This window comes from Podarcis liolepis, assembly GCF_965112155.1.
Source record: "Podarcis liolepis genome assembly, chromosome: 14".
Classification (NCBI taxonomy): Eukaryota; Metazoa; Chordata; class Lepidosauria; order Squamata; family Lacertidae; genus Podarcis; species Podarcis liolepis.
In genome coordinates, this window is record NC_139569.1 from 10,872,904 (window position 1) to 10,888,903 (window position 16,000).

General features: G+C 48.0%; 1 protein-coding gene and 1 long non-coding RNA gene across 4 annotated transcripts in view; one reads left to right on the forward strand and one right to left on the reverse strand.

Moving 5' to 3' along the window:
• Nucleotides 1-12,668: 12,668 nt before the first annotated feature.
• On the reverse strand, nucleotides 12,669-13,877 carry LOC310693012. The gene is made up of 2 exons (XR_014518960.1): nucleotides 13,777-13,877; nucleotides 12,669-13,003 (listed from the first exon to the last, which is right to left on the reverse strand). It is a non-coding gene; the product is annotated as an uncharacterized lncRNA (long non-coding RNA).
• Nucleotides 13,459-16,000, forward strand: part of USP22 (ubiquitin specific peptidase 22) — a 105,635-nt gene continuing 103,093 nt past the window's right edge. For 2 of the 3 annotated variants that reach the window (XM_083474370.1, XM_083474369.1), the window contains exon 1: nucleotides 13,530-14,761. Coding sequence is in view for 2 of the 3 variants with exons in the window: in XM_083474369.1 (XP_083330495.1) it covers nucleotides 14,636-14,761 (126 nt within the window). In the remaining variant the exon portion in view is untranslated. Of the gene's footprint in view, nucleotides 14,762-16,000 lie in introns of all 3 variants that reach the window. The other variant, XM_083474368.1, reaches the window with a different exon arrangement.

The window sequence follows — 16,000 nt, forward strand, 5'->3', positions numbered from 1 at the left end:
CCGAATTTTATCCTCACAACCACCCTGTGAGGTAGGTTAGGCAGAGAGATTGTGACTGGACCAAGGTCACCCAGCAAATTTCATGGCTGAGTGAGGATTTGAACCGAGCATCTCCCAAGGTCCTAGTCCAGCACTCCAACCACTGCACTCCACTGGCTCTGTGTGTGGGGTGTGGGTGTGTGGTTTGATCAGTTTTGTCTAGGGTTGTTGTGTAGTTGAATGATGATGATGGTTGTATTTTGTGTTTTCGTAATATTAATCACGTTTTTATGATGTAATCCGGTCACATTTTGATGCCTCTTGCTATATTCTGACATTTTGTATGATACGATCTTAAACTACATTCCATTCAAAGACCTTACAGTACAGTGGTACCTTGGGTTACAGACGCTTCAGGTTACAGACACTTCAGACTCTGCTAACCCAGAAATAGCACCTGGGGTTAAGAACTTTGCGCCATTAGCTAAAGGTTAAGAACAGTTTCAGGTTAAGAACAGACCTCCAGAACGAATTAAGTTCTTAACCCGAGGTACCACTCTACTTACAGCAATCTTCTGCGAATGACACAAATGTTGCAGTTTTCTTTGCTGTTGTTTGCATCCCTCTGTCTCGAGAGGCAATGGAGGGTGCCTTTGGGGGTGAAGTCAAACTGCTGCATTAGCAGCACTGAAGTGACTTCCCCGGGGTGCAAGCCTGGGCAGTGTGTGTGTGGGTCCTGGGCTGCCCAGAAGAGAGGACCCCACTCCCAGCCTCGCTGACGTGGTCCAAAGGAAAGCAATTTGTTTGGCACCCACTTGGCTGCAGAAGTTTCTGGAACAAGGCATACAAGGCTCCATCCAATTGTCTTAGGGACTCTGCTCCAGATTTGTGTAGGATTTACTCCTGCAATTTTCTACTAATTGACTAATTAAACAATCCATATGACCTTTTAAACTGTGGAGGTTTATTGTCTTTGTTTGTTACTATAGTTAGTATATTTTTTGTGATTTTATATTGTAAACCACCCTGTGGTCCTCAGATGAAAAGCGGCATAGAAATTAAATTGATAATAATAACTATTATTATATAATTTTTATGTTTGTTTTTTAGAGATACTTAATCAAGTGGTTTAAAATGCGGAATTCCTAAGACGATTGTTAGTAGTAAAGTTTGGTTCCAAATGTGGAATTTGTATTGTATACCTTATATTGATTCCTTTTTTGTTTGTAAATGGTAGGGATTTCTGTTGAAACATGAAGTGGGGTGTAAATGAAGAAAAATAAATAAAATAAACAAGCCATGTTCCCTGACTTTCCCCCAAATTTTATAAATATCATGACCCTTTGCAACCTTCTAAGGACAACAACTCAAGCAGGGAGCATTATAGAATCTTAGCATTGGAAGGGACCACAATGCAGCAATCTTTTGCCCAATGTGGGGCTCAAACCCACGACCATCAGATTAAGAGTCTCATGCTCTACTGACTGAGCTTTCCCAGCTTCTAGGCCAGGGGTCTGCAACCCGCGGCTCCGGAGCCGCATGTGGCTCTTTTACACCTTTGCCGCGGCTCCGGGGCGGATGCTAGCAAGGGGAGGAGGCACATTGTGCACCCCAACACTCCCCACTGTGGCGGGCGCTGTACTGGCTGTGACATCGCATGGGGCAGTGTGTGTGTTAGTCACGCACCGTCCCGACGTCACCATCCCGCCCGCTGTCAGATCGCGGCTCCGGAGATATATTTGTTTTAAATGTCGCAATGGTTTTGCGGCTCCCAGTTTTTTTTCTTCGGAAACGGGTCCAAGTGGCTCTTTTTGTCTTAAAGGTTGCAGACCCCTGTTCTAGGCATTATAAAAGGTAAGGGGCCCATGACCCAGTGAAAGCTAGCCAATCAGGACAAATGTGTTTGCCCCACTAACCTTCCTACTTAGCAACAGTTCAGTGGGTGGCAGTGCCTGTCAATTTCCTTTTCCTTAATCTTGGAGAATAAAATGCAGAAGTAGAACCATGTATGCCTCCTTGGATGAAACGTCAGATACAAATCTCTTTACACCCTTCATATCACTCCATCCACTCAATTCTCACTTCAATAAAATACTCTGAACATTGGATTAATTATCTGAATCACCAATAATTGTCCACAGAAACATTAAGAGCCCCCCACACCCAAGCCCTACACAGGAATGAGCAGAATCTTTACTACAGGATTGTATTCCCCATCCTGCAGTTCTGTCAGATCACTGCAAGACCTGATATCCCACCTCTCATGGTCACCAGCATCACATCTGCTGCTCAGCCTTGCTTAGCATCAGATAACTGCTGTCAGCCCAGCACTGCCACCTGCCTGTCTGTAAAGTTGAAACTGCAGCTCCCCCAGGGCATTCCTCCCACCCCCAGCTGGATGCTCCATATGGCAGCTGGCCTTGCGCTCATAGCTGCCTTGGGACTTGCACTGACTCAGGAGCAAACCTCTAGTTTCAACAATGTTCACAATTAGAACTGGAAACTCTGCTAAAGGAAAGCAAAATATGCAGGGCATAAATCGTCCAGTACCTAAAATCCCTCAAGTGGGTTGGCTGCTCTCAAGCAGTATGATGGTGTAGTGGTTAGAGCTGTTGGACTAAGACTGGGTAGACTCAGGATCAACTCCCTGCACAGCCATAATGCTCCCTGGGTGACCTTGGACCAATGGCCTAAACCACTGAGGATCTTGGGCTTGCTGATCGGAAGGTCGGCAGTTCAAATCCGCGCAACGGAGTGAGTTCCCATTGTTCTGTCTCAGCTTCTGCCAATCTAGCAGTTCGAAAGCATACTAGTGCAAGTAGATAAATAGATACTGCTGCGGCGGGAAGGTAAATGGCGTTTCCGTGTGCTCTGGTACTCGTCACGATGTCCCGTTGAGCCAAAGCAGTTTAGTCATGCTGGCCACATGACCCGGAAAGCTGTCTGTGAACAAACGTCGGCTCTCTTGGCCTGAAGCAAGATGAGCGCTGCAAGCCCATAGTCGCCTTTGACTGGACTTAACCGTCCAGGGGTCCTTTACCTTTACCTATCACACAGCCTAAACACTCACTTAAAAATGAAAATAACAAGGCAGCAGAAAGCATACAGTGGTACCTCGGGTTAAGAACTTAATTCGTTCCAGAGGTCTGTTCTTAACCTGAAACTGTTCTTAACCTGAAGTACCACTTTAGCTAATGGGGCCTCCCACTGCCGCCACGCCGCTGCTGTTCTCATCCTGAAGCAAAGTTCTTAACCCGAGGTACTATTTCTGGGTTAGCGGAGTCTGTAACCTGAAGCGTCTGTGACCTGAAGCGTATGTAACCCGAGGTACCACTGTATTTTTTATGCAGCAACCCAATGTCTGAGCAGTAAGAGACACCAGCCCTTGCCCCACCAGGGTTCAGCCACAACTGTGGGAGGTGAAAACTAAACACGGCAAGATCAGCAATGCACTGGGAAACTGCGATTGACTACACCACGTCGTTGGTTGTGCAGACAGTGAAACAGACACATTCATAAGCATCACATTGATTAGGTCTGTATGGTCGGGCTGCAGTTGTTGTGGCCTCTCCCATTTTCTCCACTGCATCATCACCTCACGCCATCTGAGCAAACGGAGCTCCTTTGACGGAGCTTAGAGAAGCTCCCCTTCATTTCGTACACCGCAGCGTTCCCCAGGCAATTGCCGACGGATTTCCTGAGCTGCAGAAAATGCTCAACCTTGCAGAGCGTTTTCTCAAGGATTCCGCCCTTCCGCAACCTTCCTTTGCAGAGAGTATAGGCATCATCCAGGCGAGGAAGCGCGGCGCGCTTTGCCCATGAGATGGCGCTTTGGATCCGTGGTTCAACTGCAGCTATTTCTTCCCAGCGAGCCTTTAAAAATAAATAGATCTCGCTCTCTCCCCCTTCTGCCTCCCTCCACCATCCCTGTGGGGGGATACTTATTGATGCTGGAGAGAGAGGACAGGTATAATTGGATGCTACGGTGAGCTAGCAACCCACCTACCGCACCCGCCAGCCTGCTTTTTAAAGCTCTGGTTTTCAAAGCATGTATCGATGCTGTTTTGCTGCGGTACGGGATTGAATTCTTTCCATGTTTTTCTGTTCCCACAAGGAAACAGCTTCAAAGACGACGGCGGAGGGGGAGAAGAACCTTCCCTCCCATCCCCAACCTCTGATGGTGGCAGCAGGCCTTTAAGGGAAGTTTAAAAATGCAGGAAGGCAACCATTGCCTCTTTCTTTGTGAAAGATTAAAGAAATTTAAACTAGCAGCTAGAGGTTTTTTTTTGTATCTGCTTTTAAATTCAAGAGAGGAGTGCCTCTTCAAGGTCAATGTGCCTTCCTGTTTTGCAGCCTCCCTCCCCTTTGCAAGACTCTGCATTGATTTTCACGAATGCTTCCAGCAGGTAAAGGCGTTGGAATGGATTGCTGTCAACCATCCACAGATTTCAGGTCTCTTTTCCCTCCGCAAAGAAGGCCATTAAAGTGTTTATTCCTTTCTCCAGGATCATTGTGGCAAGGAAATAAAAGTCTGGATTTTTTAATTTTTTAAAAATTAACTATCATATTAGCACCAAGAAGATGATCCGAGACATAACCAGGCAAACATTGTTATACAAGGATGATGATTCACAAATGATGGAACATGCACCACTTATAGCACATGGGGGCCCCAAAGCACACCCATTTCTGCTCAGCAAGGCTGTGATTTCACCAGACACTTAAAGCACATTACTTCCTCCAAAGAACGCTAGGAAATGTCGTTTCTTCAGGGTGCTGGGAATTGTAGTTCTATGAAGAGTAAACTACAGTTCCCCAGATTGTGTGGGTGTCTGCTTTATATGTGTATGTTGCACGTACAGCCTATTCCCTTTACCCTGAAAGTGCCTTTGTTTTTTTTGCGTACTAAAGTGCATCTTGTACCTTCAGCACAGCCAGGATGCTGCCCCAAGACCACCAGCCTCAGCTGGTCCCCACCTGCCTGCCTGCTTTCTTAATTTATTTGTTTCATAAAACCTGTGTGGTTGCAGGGAAAAAGTCAAAGCGGTTTGCAACAAGATTAAAACAGGAAAATTATTGGCAAAACCAGTTTAAAACAACTATTTCAAACCTTTGTAAAAAAAATAAAAACCAGCAATAATCTAAAACTGTAAAGATTCTACATATCTGGGTAGGCTTGTCTAAACAAAAATGTTTTAAGCAGTTGTACAGAGTATAGAGAAGGTGCCTACCTGGTATCAATAGGGAGTTCTAATGTGTAGGTGCTGCTGTACTAAAAAAAAAAAGATTTATTACAAATGCAGAACACATATTAGCCGGCATTTGTCACACTGTCAGTTCAGGAGATTGAAGTGGTCGAATGGGTTTATATGGGGTAAGGCAAACTCGCAGGAAAACTGATTCAGAATTGTTAAGGGCTTTTTGTTGTTTAGTCATAGAATCATAGAATCATAGAGTTGGAAGAGACCACAAGGGCTATCGAGTCCGACGGTTCGTGACCCCATGGACCAGAGCACGCCAGGCACTCCTGTCTTCCACTGCCTCCCAGAGTTTTGTCAAGTTCATGTTGGTCACTTCTATAATACTGTCCAACCATCTTGTCCTCCGTCATCCCCTTCTTCTTGTGCCCTCATTCTTTCCCAGCATCAGGGTCTTTTCCAGGGAGTCTTCTCTCCTCATGAGGTGGCCAAAGTATTGGAGCCTCAGCTTCAGGATCTGTCCTTCCAGTGAGCACTCAGGGCTGATTTCCTTCAGAATGGAGAGGTTTGATCTTTTTGCAGTCCATGGGACTCTCAAGAGTCTCCTCCAGCACCACAATTCAAAAGCATCTATTCTTCAGCAATCAGCCTTCTTTGTGGTCCAGCTCTCACTTCCATACATCACTACTGGGAAAACCATAGCTTTTTTTTTTTTAAAAAAAAAGATTATTAGTTTTACATACTCCGTACTTCAATTACATATTATATTTAACTTTACAGTGAAGCCCTATCCCACACCCCTGAAAGGATCCTGATTTGAGCAGGACACCCTACACAGACCGTTATAGTGTTTGTGTGTTGTGTATTGAGTGGCAAATAAAACAGCAATGAAATCACAGCACACCTGACCATAGCAAAGCTACCACAACAGCTTTAAAGAATGGTGGGGAACCTGTGGTCCTCTCGAAAGTGCTGGACTACAGTTCCCATCATCCCTCACCACTGGCCATGGTTGGGATTGATGGAGTCCACTAACATCTGGAGGCCTCCTCATTCTAAGCGCACACACCCCATTTATTTTAAAGTGGCCATAAAGTACGTTATGCAAAATCAAGTCCATCTAATATATAGAAATACATAGCAATGTAGATATATAAAAATATACAGAATCAACCAAGTGCTTTATAAAGCTTCAAAAATCATGCACAGAAGTGCCTGCAGATTTTAAAGGCAGCATTTGCTATCTGGATAAACAAAGCAGAAAGGAAGCCAATGGAAATGGATGCATGCTAACAATGGGTTTTAATAATAATAATAATAATAATAATAATAATAATAATAATAATAATAATAATTAATAATAATAATAAAAGACCTGATAGGGACATCAATTCAGAGATTTGTACCACATAATCAGGGGGATTGTCCTTGGTACACAGGGACAGTTGGTGTGTTTGAGAGATTGAATTGAATTTACTTTCTGAATTAAAACACACACACAGAGAGAGAGACCTGGATGTCTGGAGATTCCTCTTGAGCCCGGCTTGAATTGCTGTGGTCCCCAAAGGACTGTGGAACCATGTGCTCAATTGCAGGCAGTGAAATCAAACCATGCATTAGCAAGTCCTTAATGGGTTTGCTCAGTGAAACCCAGCTCCCTTCATTAATCAGGAAAATCCTGAAAGCTAATGATTTAAATGCTGGGAATTAAGACTTACTGATTACTGGAGCTGGGAGGGGGGCGGTTGTTTGCCTCCCTGTGGAGATGGGGAGGGGGGAATAATTTTTGTGCAGGTGTGCAACATGATAGCCTGAGACTGCTCAGTGCAGGGACCCCTGATCCTCAGGTCGCTGTTTTAACCACATGTTTTGTATGCTCTCTTCTCTGTGTGGCTTAAAAAAAAAAGGAAGGGGGGAAACCCCTGATATTTATTCACATACTAGCATTTCACAGATCTTTGACACATTTCCACATGTAATTTCAGAGCTGCACTTAGGATATTTGAGTCCCTGAACATTTCTCCGATGAAAATAGGGATGTCCCATCCGATAATGATAATTTTACTATTTATACCCCGCACTTTTTACTGGGTTGCCCCAGCACTCTGGGCAGCTTCCAACATATATAAAAACATAATAAAACATGAAACATTTAAAAAACTTCCCTATACAGGATTGCCTTCAGACCACTCGGGGGTTGAATAACTCCATACCTTCCAACATTTCCCCAATGAAAATAGGGACATCCTAAGGAAAAGTGGGACATTCCAGGATCAAATCAGAAACCAGGATGGCTTCTCTAAATTAGGGATGTCCCTGGAAAATAGGGACGCTTGAAGGGTCTGGTCCTGTGCCTCTTTCAATGGTAATGCGTATCTTCTTTCAAACTTATTTCAAAATGCGTAAGCAGGTGCTGCTGAGATTGGTGGTCTTACTGCTTGCTCCAGTGAATGGGGCTTGCTTTCTTGCCCCCAAATCCTGTTCCGACTACACCGCTGGGAAATTCCAGGCTGCATTAATGCTCCATGGCCTCAGATCCACACCACACATTTGAAGTCCATTCAGTGCACATTTGTTGTTGTTGTTTAGTCGTTTAGTCGTGTCCGACTCTTCGTGACCCCATGGACCAGAGCACGCCAGGCACCTCTGTCCTCCACTACCTCCCGCAGTTTGCTCAAACTCATGCTGGTAACCTCGAAAACACTATCCAACCATCTCGTCCTCTGTCGCCCCCTTCTCCTTGTGCCCTCCATCTTTCCCAGCATCAGTGTCTTCTCCAGGGAGTCTTCTCTTCTCATGAGGTGGCCAAAGTACTGGAGCCTCAGCTTCACGATCTGTCCTTCCAGTGAGCACTCAGGGCTGATTTCCTTCAGAATGGATAGGTTTGATCTTCTTGCAGTCCATGGGACTCTCAAGAGTCTTCTCCAGCACCATAATTCAAAAGCATCAATTCTTCGGCGATCAGCCTTCTTTATGGTCCAGCTCTCACTTCCATACATCACTACTGGGAAAACCATGGCTTTAACTATACGGACCTTTGTTGGCAAGGTGACGTCTCTACTTCTCAAGATGCTGTCTAGGCCTGTCATTGCCCTTCTCCCAAGAAGCAGGCGTCTTTTAATTTCGTGCATTGCTTTCCCCCAAATAATCCTGGGAATTGTAGCTGTGTGAGAGGGAAGCTGCAGTTCCCAGGATTCTTTTGGAGGAGTCATGTGCTTTAAATTGTTGTTGTTGTTGTTGTTATGGAATAGGACATCCCTATTTTCATTGGAGAAATGTTGGTGGGTATGGATGCTGCCATTGTCTCTCTCAGAAGCCCTTCTCTGTGTGCCCCACCCAAGGGTGGCTACACAAAAATAGGCCTTTCCTGTGATACTCTCCTCAGGGAAACGCGGCTGGCACCATCATTTTAAGTTTTCAAGTGCCAGGCTAAGACATTTACATTTTCTCTGACCTTTGGTAATTAAGTGGGCCCCTATGATGGTACTCATTTCTTTAACGGGGTTGCAAAGACTTTTCCTTATTAATATGTTATTGCGTGAGCAGTTTATGTCTTTTTGCATCTATTGTTTTAACTTCTCTGGTTTAAATCATTTCACCTGTAGTATTTTATCTTGTCGAGCAGCTTTGAAACTTTTCCTTTTGTATAAAGTGATTAATTAACACCATTAAATAATCACAATATACTATTTTTACTGTGCTGTGGGACAGGGTTTGGAATGTCCTCCTCAGGTGACGAGGTGTTTTGGATCAGATAGGCTGCCATCAGTATTGAGTTAAGAAGATCTAGCTCTGTAGCCAGAATCTGGTATCTTGCATCATTTGATGCTGTGTTCGATTCATGGGCGAAAAGGTAGAGTGTTAATCACAAGACCTGCTCCCTGCCTCCAGTGTTAGACAAATCACGAAGGCTTACGAAGAAGCATCCAGAGCTGTTTGTTCCTTTGACTAAAGAGTTAACATCACAAACGTTGCATGAGCTTTTACTGACCTGCTTCCTCACAAAGAGGTCTTTTCGTAGCCAAACAGCACATTGAATAAGCCACATTTGCAGGGAAGAATTAGCTGGTGGTTGATGCTGTCATTCCCACCCCCACAACATCCTTGCACCGGTCGTTTCTCCCCATGGCACCATCAGGACAGGCTTTTGGGGAACGCGTGTCCAGGGCTCCACTCAGCAGAAGGAACACAAGGTCCCCCAAACGCAGTGAGGCCACATTACCATCTAAAGAGCTCTTCCCCCAAGTAAAAGCACTGAGTCCAGAGTCTAAGATTAAGTGTACCTCTGCCTCTCTCCACTCCAGCCAGCCTTACACCTGATCTGGGAGCCTAGCAGGAGTGTTGGGAAGGAACAGTCAACTGTAGAAGTAGTGCAAGAGGGAGGCAGAATTAATAAAAGCCACTTCCATCTGCCTTGTTGTCTCCTAAAGCACAGCTATTTTTTCAGTAGTTTCAGGATTTCTTCAGTAGGTTTCCCAAGGCCTAATGGTGTTGATTTGCTGCCTCCCCATATTCCCTCCGCCACCCCAACATTAGGCCTGCCTCAGCAAGGTAGAATTTTTTTCTGAGCCCAGGTGTAACTTCAACAAGCACAAACCTGCAGACTCCAAAATAAACAGGAAGAAGGCTGCAATGTGACAACTGTGTGACAAAAACATGCCACTGTTTCCCCCTTGTTTTTTGTTTTGACGGCTGTTCAGCAGTATTACGCTTGCCTTGATTGTACGGGTTTGAATGACAGGCAGGTATTTGCAGAAACACACCTCGGTGTATGGAAAGATTGTGGGTGAGGACCTGGAACAATTCTGAAAGTAGAAGTCGCATGGACCTCTGCAGCGCTCACAAGAAATACTGTACTTTGAAGGTGCAAGCTTATACTTGCCTGCTCAGAAATACATCCTGGTGAGACGTACTTCCCAGAGACGTGTATTAAGTTTACAACCTCAGCCACAACAAATCTGGAACCGGGCAGCTATTGCCAAGCAAAATAGGGAGTGGCTCTACCCTGGCTGGTACTCTTCTACCCTGTAAAAAAAATAAAATTGAGCACACTTGCTCTTTACTAAATGCATGGTGGCAATCTATTCAGTTCATTGCAATCATTCTGTATTTTCCAGGAATGGTTGCTGCTGACATTTTTTATTAGCTTGCTCTCCTGCATTCAATAGCCAGCTGCTATACAGGTATTTAGCAGGTGAGGTGAGGGACTTGATTGGTGATCTCAGCATACCCAAGGACAGCTGAAACGGATTGTTTATATTTATTTAAAGAATGTACAAACCATGCTTCATTAAAACATTGTGGTAGTGTACAAAGAAGAAATAAATAAAATCCAAAGCATAAAAACACTGTTGCATGCCACCCTAATCTCTGAGCAGTGCAAGATTCCAGGGGTTCCAGGCGCTTACCCTGGGTTCGTGTTTCCTTTTGGCAATGAGGCACAGAGAAGACTGTGGTGTCTTTATACTATATGGTTTATTTACACGTATAGACAACCTGAGTCTGTGATGGAGGGTTTCATAGCACCAACACCCCAAAGGTTCCTGTTTCTACCATAGCTGCAGCTTTGGATTCAAAAAGAAATCAAATATTGTTCTTTGACCCTCTCTCAAACTTTCTGCTTTACTTCTAGGTCACATCACTGCTACCTCTGCAATCTCTGGCTTTATCTCCACCTATTTGCTGTCTCCCACAGAGCCCATTAATGGTTCATCACCCAGGCTATCACCTCACCAGGAAACTAGCTTGGCTTGATTAGATTTTAGCACTTGTTGGATCCAGGGATTAGAGGGGTCTGGCACTCAAAAACTCGTAACAATACAACAAATCCATCTGTACAGCCAACAGGAACAATGTACAACAATGCTACTCTGAAATAGTCTGGCTGATTAAAAATAAATAAATTAAAAATTGAATTGTTGGTGCTATCCTCATTTCCAGAGCGAGCCTGTCCCAAAGTAGTTTGTTAAGGTTTGCTGGGAACTGCAACTCTGCGAAGGGTAAACTACAGAGCCCAGAATCCTGAGTGCTCTGGAAGTGTTTTAAAAGTATTGCTTGTACTCAGCTTCTCATCCTAGCCCACCTCTCAGTGTTATGAAAATGTTGTTGTTTAGTCATTTAGTCGTGTCCGACTCTTCGTGACCCCATGGACCAGAGCACGCCAGGCACTCCTGTCTTCCACTGCCTCCCGCAGTTTGGTCAAACTCATGCTGGTACTGTAGCTTCGAGAACACTGTCCAACCATCTCGTCCTCTGTCGTCCCCTTCTCCTTGTGCCCTCCATCTTTCCCAACATCAGGGTCTTTTCCAGGGAGTCTTCTCTTCTCAGGAGGTGGCCAAAGTATTGGCGCCTCAGCTTCAGGATCTGTCCTTCCAGTGAGCACTCAGGGCTGATTTCCTTCAGAATGGATAGGTTTGATCTTCCTGCAGTCCATGGGACTCTCAAGTGTCTCCTCCAGCACCATAATTCAAAAGCATCAATTTTTTGGCGATCAGCCTTCTTTATGGTCCAGCTTTCACTTCCATACATCACTACTGGGAAAACCATATCTTTTACTATACGGACCTTTGTTGGCAAGGTGATGTCTCTATTTTATTTTATGAAAATAAAACAGCCCTATTTACGCCACCTGTGGCATATGCCATTATTGGAGGGTAGCTGGCATACTACTAAGTTGTACATGAAATGTGTGGAGGTGCCAAAGCACATCATTTTGTATGCTGAACGTCCAAGGAAAAATATGATCTCCAGTTAAGGCAGGGGTGGGATCCTCAGCCCCTACCCCCATGCCTCTTTCCAGACCTTGGGACTTTCCCCAAACCACATCCTTCACTGGCCCTGCTCTTCACGCTCCTTGAGGATTTTTGCAAGGCTGAAAGATGTCTTTGAATTGTGCCAGGATGAAGAGATATGGTGTGCTTATCGATCGGAAGTTTGAAACTGCTGACTTTTGTAGGGCTGGCATCTAGTCTACTACACAAATTTTAGAGTCATGTATATGTCGCTCCGCTCACTTTTGCTTCTTAACCCACCACTGGAATGTGGCCCTCAAATGGGAAAATGTTCACCACCCGGGCATTTAAAGGACCCCCCCAGTGGCAGGCTAGGGGGGAAAACCCACTCCCCCTTTACCTGAGATTCTAGACAGCCACGTCTAGCCAGGGGAGACAAGAGGGCTAGATGGATCAAAGGTCTGGTTCAGTAAAAGTGAGCTTTGTATGTTTATATCACAGGGTTTTGAAACACAAGTGACATCTTATTAATCACACCCCTAAACCCTCAATCCACTGGAGGCCCCAGGCACTAACTTTGTGCTAGTCCATGAAGGCATGCCATCATAAAATTGTGTTAAAAGTTTTTGCCTAAAATACTCTTTGCTGTTTGCTGCAATGCACTAAACACTCCTACCCCTGCGGAACAAGAACCTTGCTGCCTTCCTTATTAACTCCGAATGCACTCCTGTATTTTATAGGCAAACACACACATATACACACAGTATATAGAAACTATTATATGGGGGGCATGGTTCAGGAGGGCGGAGAAGCGGCTCTTCCCGCTACTGTATATGTTCACAACACCCGAAGAAAATCCTTTAGATTTTACAAATGCAAGGCACAGCGGCGACGGCAGGGAGGGAAGCCTCTACTCTTCCATTGCTCGTGTGAAGGAAGAGTTGCCCAGGAGAACGCAAAAACAGCACGTGGAGAACCACAGGGGAGGCGGCAGCAAGGTCAGCTGGGTGGAGGAAACGCAATTGCCCAGCAGGGCTTGCTCCGGTGGGGCAGCGGCTGCACTGGTGTGTCGGCAAGCAGGGCTGAGGTTTGAATCTGCAGAACCGGAGCCGGGCAAGAAGAAAACGGGGCATTTGAGAAGGGCTAATTAAGCATCATCCTCATCATCCAGCTCAGCTCCTCCCTCCTTGCAAGGAATCACTGGGGTAACAGAGAAGCTGCAAAGTTAAGCGGATATGACAGCAGCGGCGCTCTGTGTGTCCCCCCCCCCAATCCCGCACATCCTGCTTGCTGCCTGGGGAAAGGCGGCCCCTTTGCCCTGACATCGCTTCCGCAGCCAATCCGCAACCCGGTGACGTGAGAGCGGCGGGCGACCCCTCCAATCCACAACCCCGCACCGCAGCATGTGCTCCTTTCCCCCCTTGCCCGCCCTCCTCCTTTTCGGTTTCCCAACTTCCTTTGTCAATCAACGGGGCCCGAGGGTGGGACGGGCCCAGGCGAACCCGCCTTTTCTTTCCCTCGCCTCCTCCCGCTGTAAGGGAAGGCGGCGGCGGCCAATGGGAAGCGGGAGAGGGGAGGGACATAAGCCGACGGCTACCAATAGGGCCGCACCCGCCGGGCCTCCTTGCGGTTCATGGGCGAAGTGCTGTTCTCTCTCTCTCCCTCTCTCTCGTTTTTCTCTCTCTCCCTCTCTTCCCCCCCCCGCACCCCCGCTCCTTTCCCAGTTGGTTTGTCCCGCTACGGGCCTGGCGGGGCTTCGATTGAGTTCGCTCCGTCTTTTGAGGAGAGGACCATTACACATCGCAGAAAAGGGGTGGGGGGCGAGAAAGGGAATGAGATGAGAGAGAGAGATTTAAAGAGACACGAACCCCGGCGAGCTCGCGAGGCTGACTGACTTGAGGGGGAACCGGAGGCGAAGAACACACCCCTCCGAGCCGGCCGCCCAGCAGCGGCACCCGCGCCCCTCGCTGCCGCCGCCGCCGCCGCCGCCAGGGCTTCCCCCTCTCTCTCTCCCCCTCGTCCCCGCTCCTCCTCCTCCCGTGAGGCCTCCATGAGGTAGCGCGCGGCGGCGGCGGCGGCGGGCAGCGAAGATTCTCCTCAGCCCGCCTCTCTCTCTTTGCCCTCATCTTTGTGGCGCTCTGCCTCCTCAGTGGCGTCGTCGGCGTCGGCGCTTTGTTCGGAGCAGCCGGGGGCGGGGCGGGGTTGAGGCGAAAGCGGCGGCGGCGAGGAGGCGGCGGCGGCGAAGGAGAAGGAGGAGAAGAAGAGGCGCAGGAGGAGAGTGAAGAGGGAGGAAGAAGAGGAGGAATCCGAGGAGGAGGAGGAGGAAGAAGAGGAGCCGCTCCCCTCCCCCCTCCGCCTCACGCCGCCCGCTCCCCTCCCCCTCCGCGCACCGCCACCACTGCAGTCGGCGGGGGCGGCGGAGGCCGCGCAGCAGCCCTGAGGGGGGTGGCGGCCCGCAGTCGCCCCCCTCAGCGACGAAGGAGCCAGCCAGCGGCGGACTGAGGAGACCCCTCCTTCCCCTCCCTGTCGTCCCCACCACCCCGACAATATCCCTCCCTCCCGTCCCGGCTCCCCTTCCCGGTCTTCGCTCCCACCCAGCTCCGATTTGGGATTCCCCCGCCTCAACCTCCCCCCCTTCGTCTGCTTCTGCTGCTTCTTCCTGCTCCTCCCGCAGCCTAGCAGAAGCCGTGCCGGCGGGGCGGGCGGATTGATGTGGGGGGGTCTGACATGAGTCCGCCGGCCGCCGGGTGCTGCCATGTGACCGGCTTCAAGGTGGAGAACTGGAAGCAGAACCTGAGGGTGATCTACCAGTGCTTCGTGTGGAGCGGGTCGGCCGAGACCAGGAAGCGAAAGGTAAGGGGGAATAAGCGGATTTGGGGTAGGGGTGTGTGTGGAAAGAGCGATGGGCGCGCAAATGGCCATGCGAACCCCCAGCAGCAAAAGCGGGGCAGGCTCGGCACGGAGCGGTCCAGGCAGATTCTCCCTTTAATTCTCGGTTGCTGCGATTCCCCGCTGGGGGGCAGGATTCCTCCTTCTAACCCCCCCTCCCCATTTCCAAAATATGCCTTTAGCTCTTCCCCCACGGGATCAGTCCCGCATCGCTTGTCAAAAATTTCTGCTCTGCCTGCCCTGCCCCTAAACCCGCTTTTATTCGGCCGTGGGGAGAGCAGGAGAAAGAATGCTGATGGGGCTCCCTGTCCCCAGACGTCGAGGCTTTGAAATATGGGGGTGGCCGAAGCAGCCGCCGCCTCCTTTCCTGTGGTGGGTGTCGGAGGGCGTGAGGGTTTCCCGGAATCGGACAACTGCAGAGCACGCCTGGGAAGGGGAGGGATAGAGCAGGAGGGAGGGAGAAGCGAGAGCTGCCCAGACAGGGCAAAATAGCATGTCCGGCCTGCTTTTGTGCACTTGTGGGCTCCCCCCCCCCTTGTGTGTGTGCGCGGGTAGGGGAGGCATTGCTGAAGCATTTTCTTCAGACTGCCTCTCTCAATCGTGGGCTGTGTTTGACACGGAAATAGCTGCCTTTTTAAAAAGTTAAGTGGAGGAACACCGAAAAAGGGGGAAGTGGCTTTCTGTAATCCTTGCCCCCAGCGGGTGGCTCTATCGAGCTGAGTTACTTATGAAGGATGGTTTGGAGGGGGTAGGAAAGGTGGGTGGGTGTAGGCTGCAGAAGGGAAGAGGAAGGGGTGGGGTTGGGGGAGTCGGATGGGCGTGGAGAGGTCGCCCTGCGGTTTGAGCAAGTTATTGGGGTAGAAGCTGTGACGACTTGGAGTTCCTAGGCAGGCTGAGGAAGCAAGTCCTGTTTCCAAGGACACAATAGGTGGAAATGATTCTGCACACCATTGATGCATGTGAATTTTTAAAAATAATAATAATCTTAAAAATCATATGCGACAGCATCTGAGTGTGCTAGGGGCGACCAAAGGTATATGTGAGGGAAAATGGAATTTATACACAGAGATGGGAAGTGCTTCGGTCACATTTAATTTACCTGCATAGTTAGTCTAGAGGGAATTCAAAGTAAATAAATACTATGAAGAAAAACTATCTCTGTTGCTTTCCTGATAATGCAGTTCTGTAAACATTTCTCTCTTA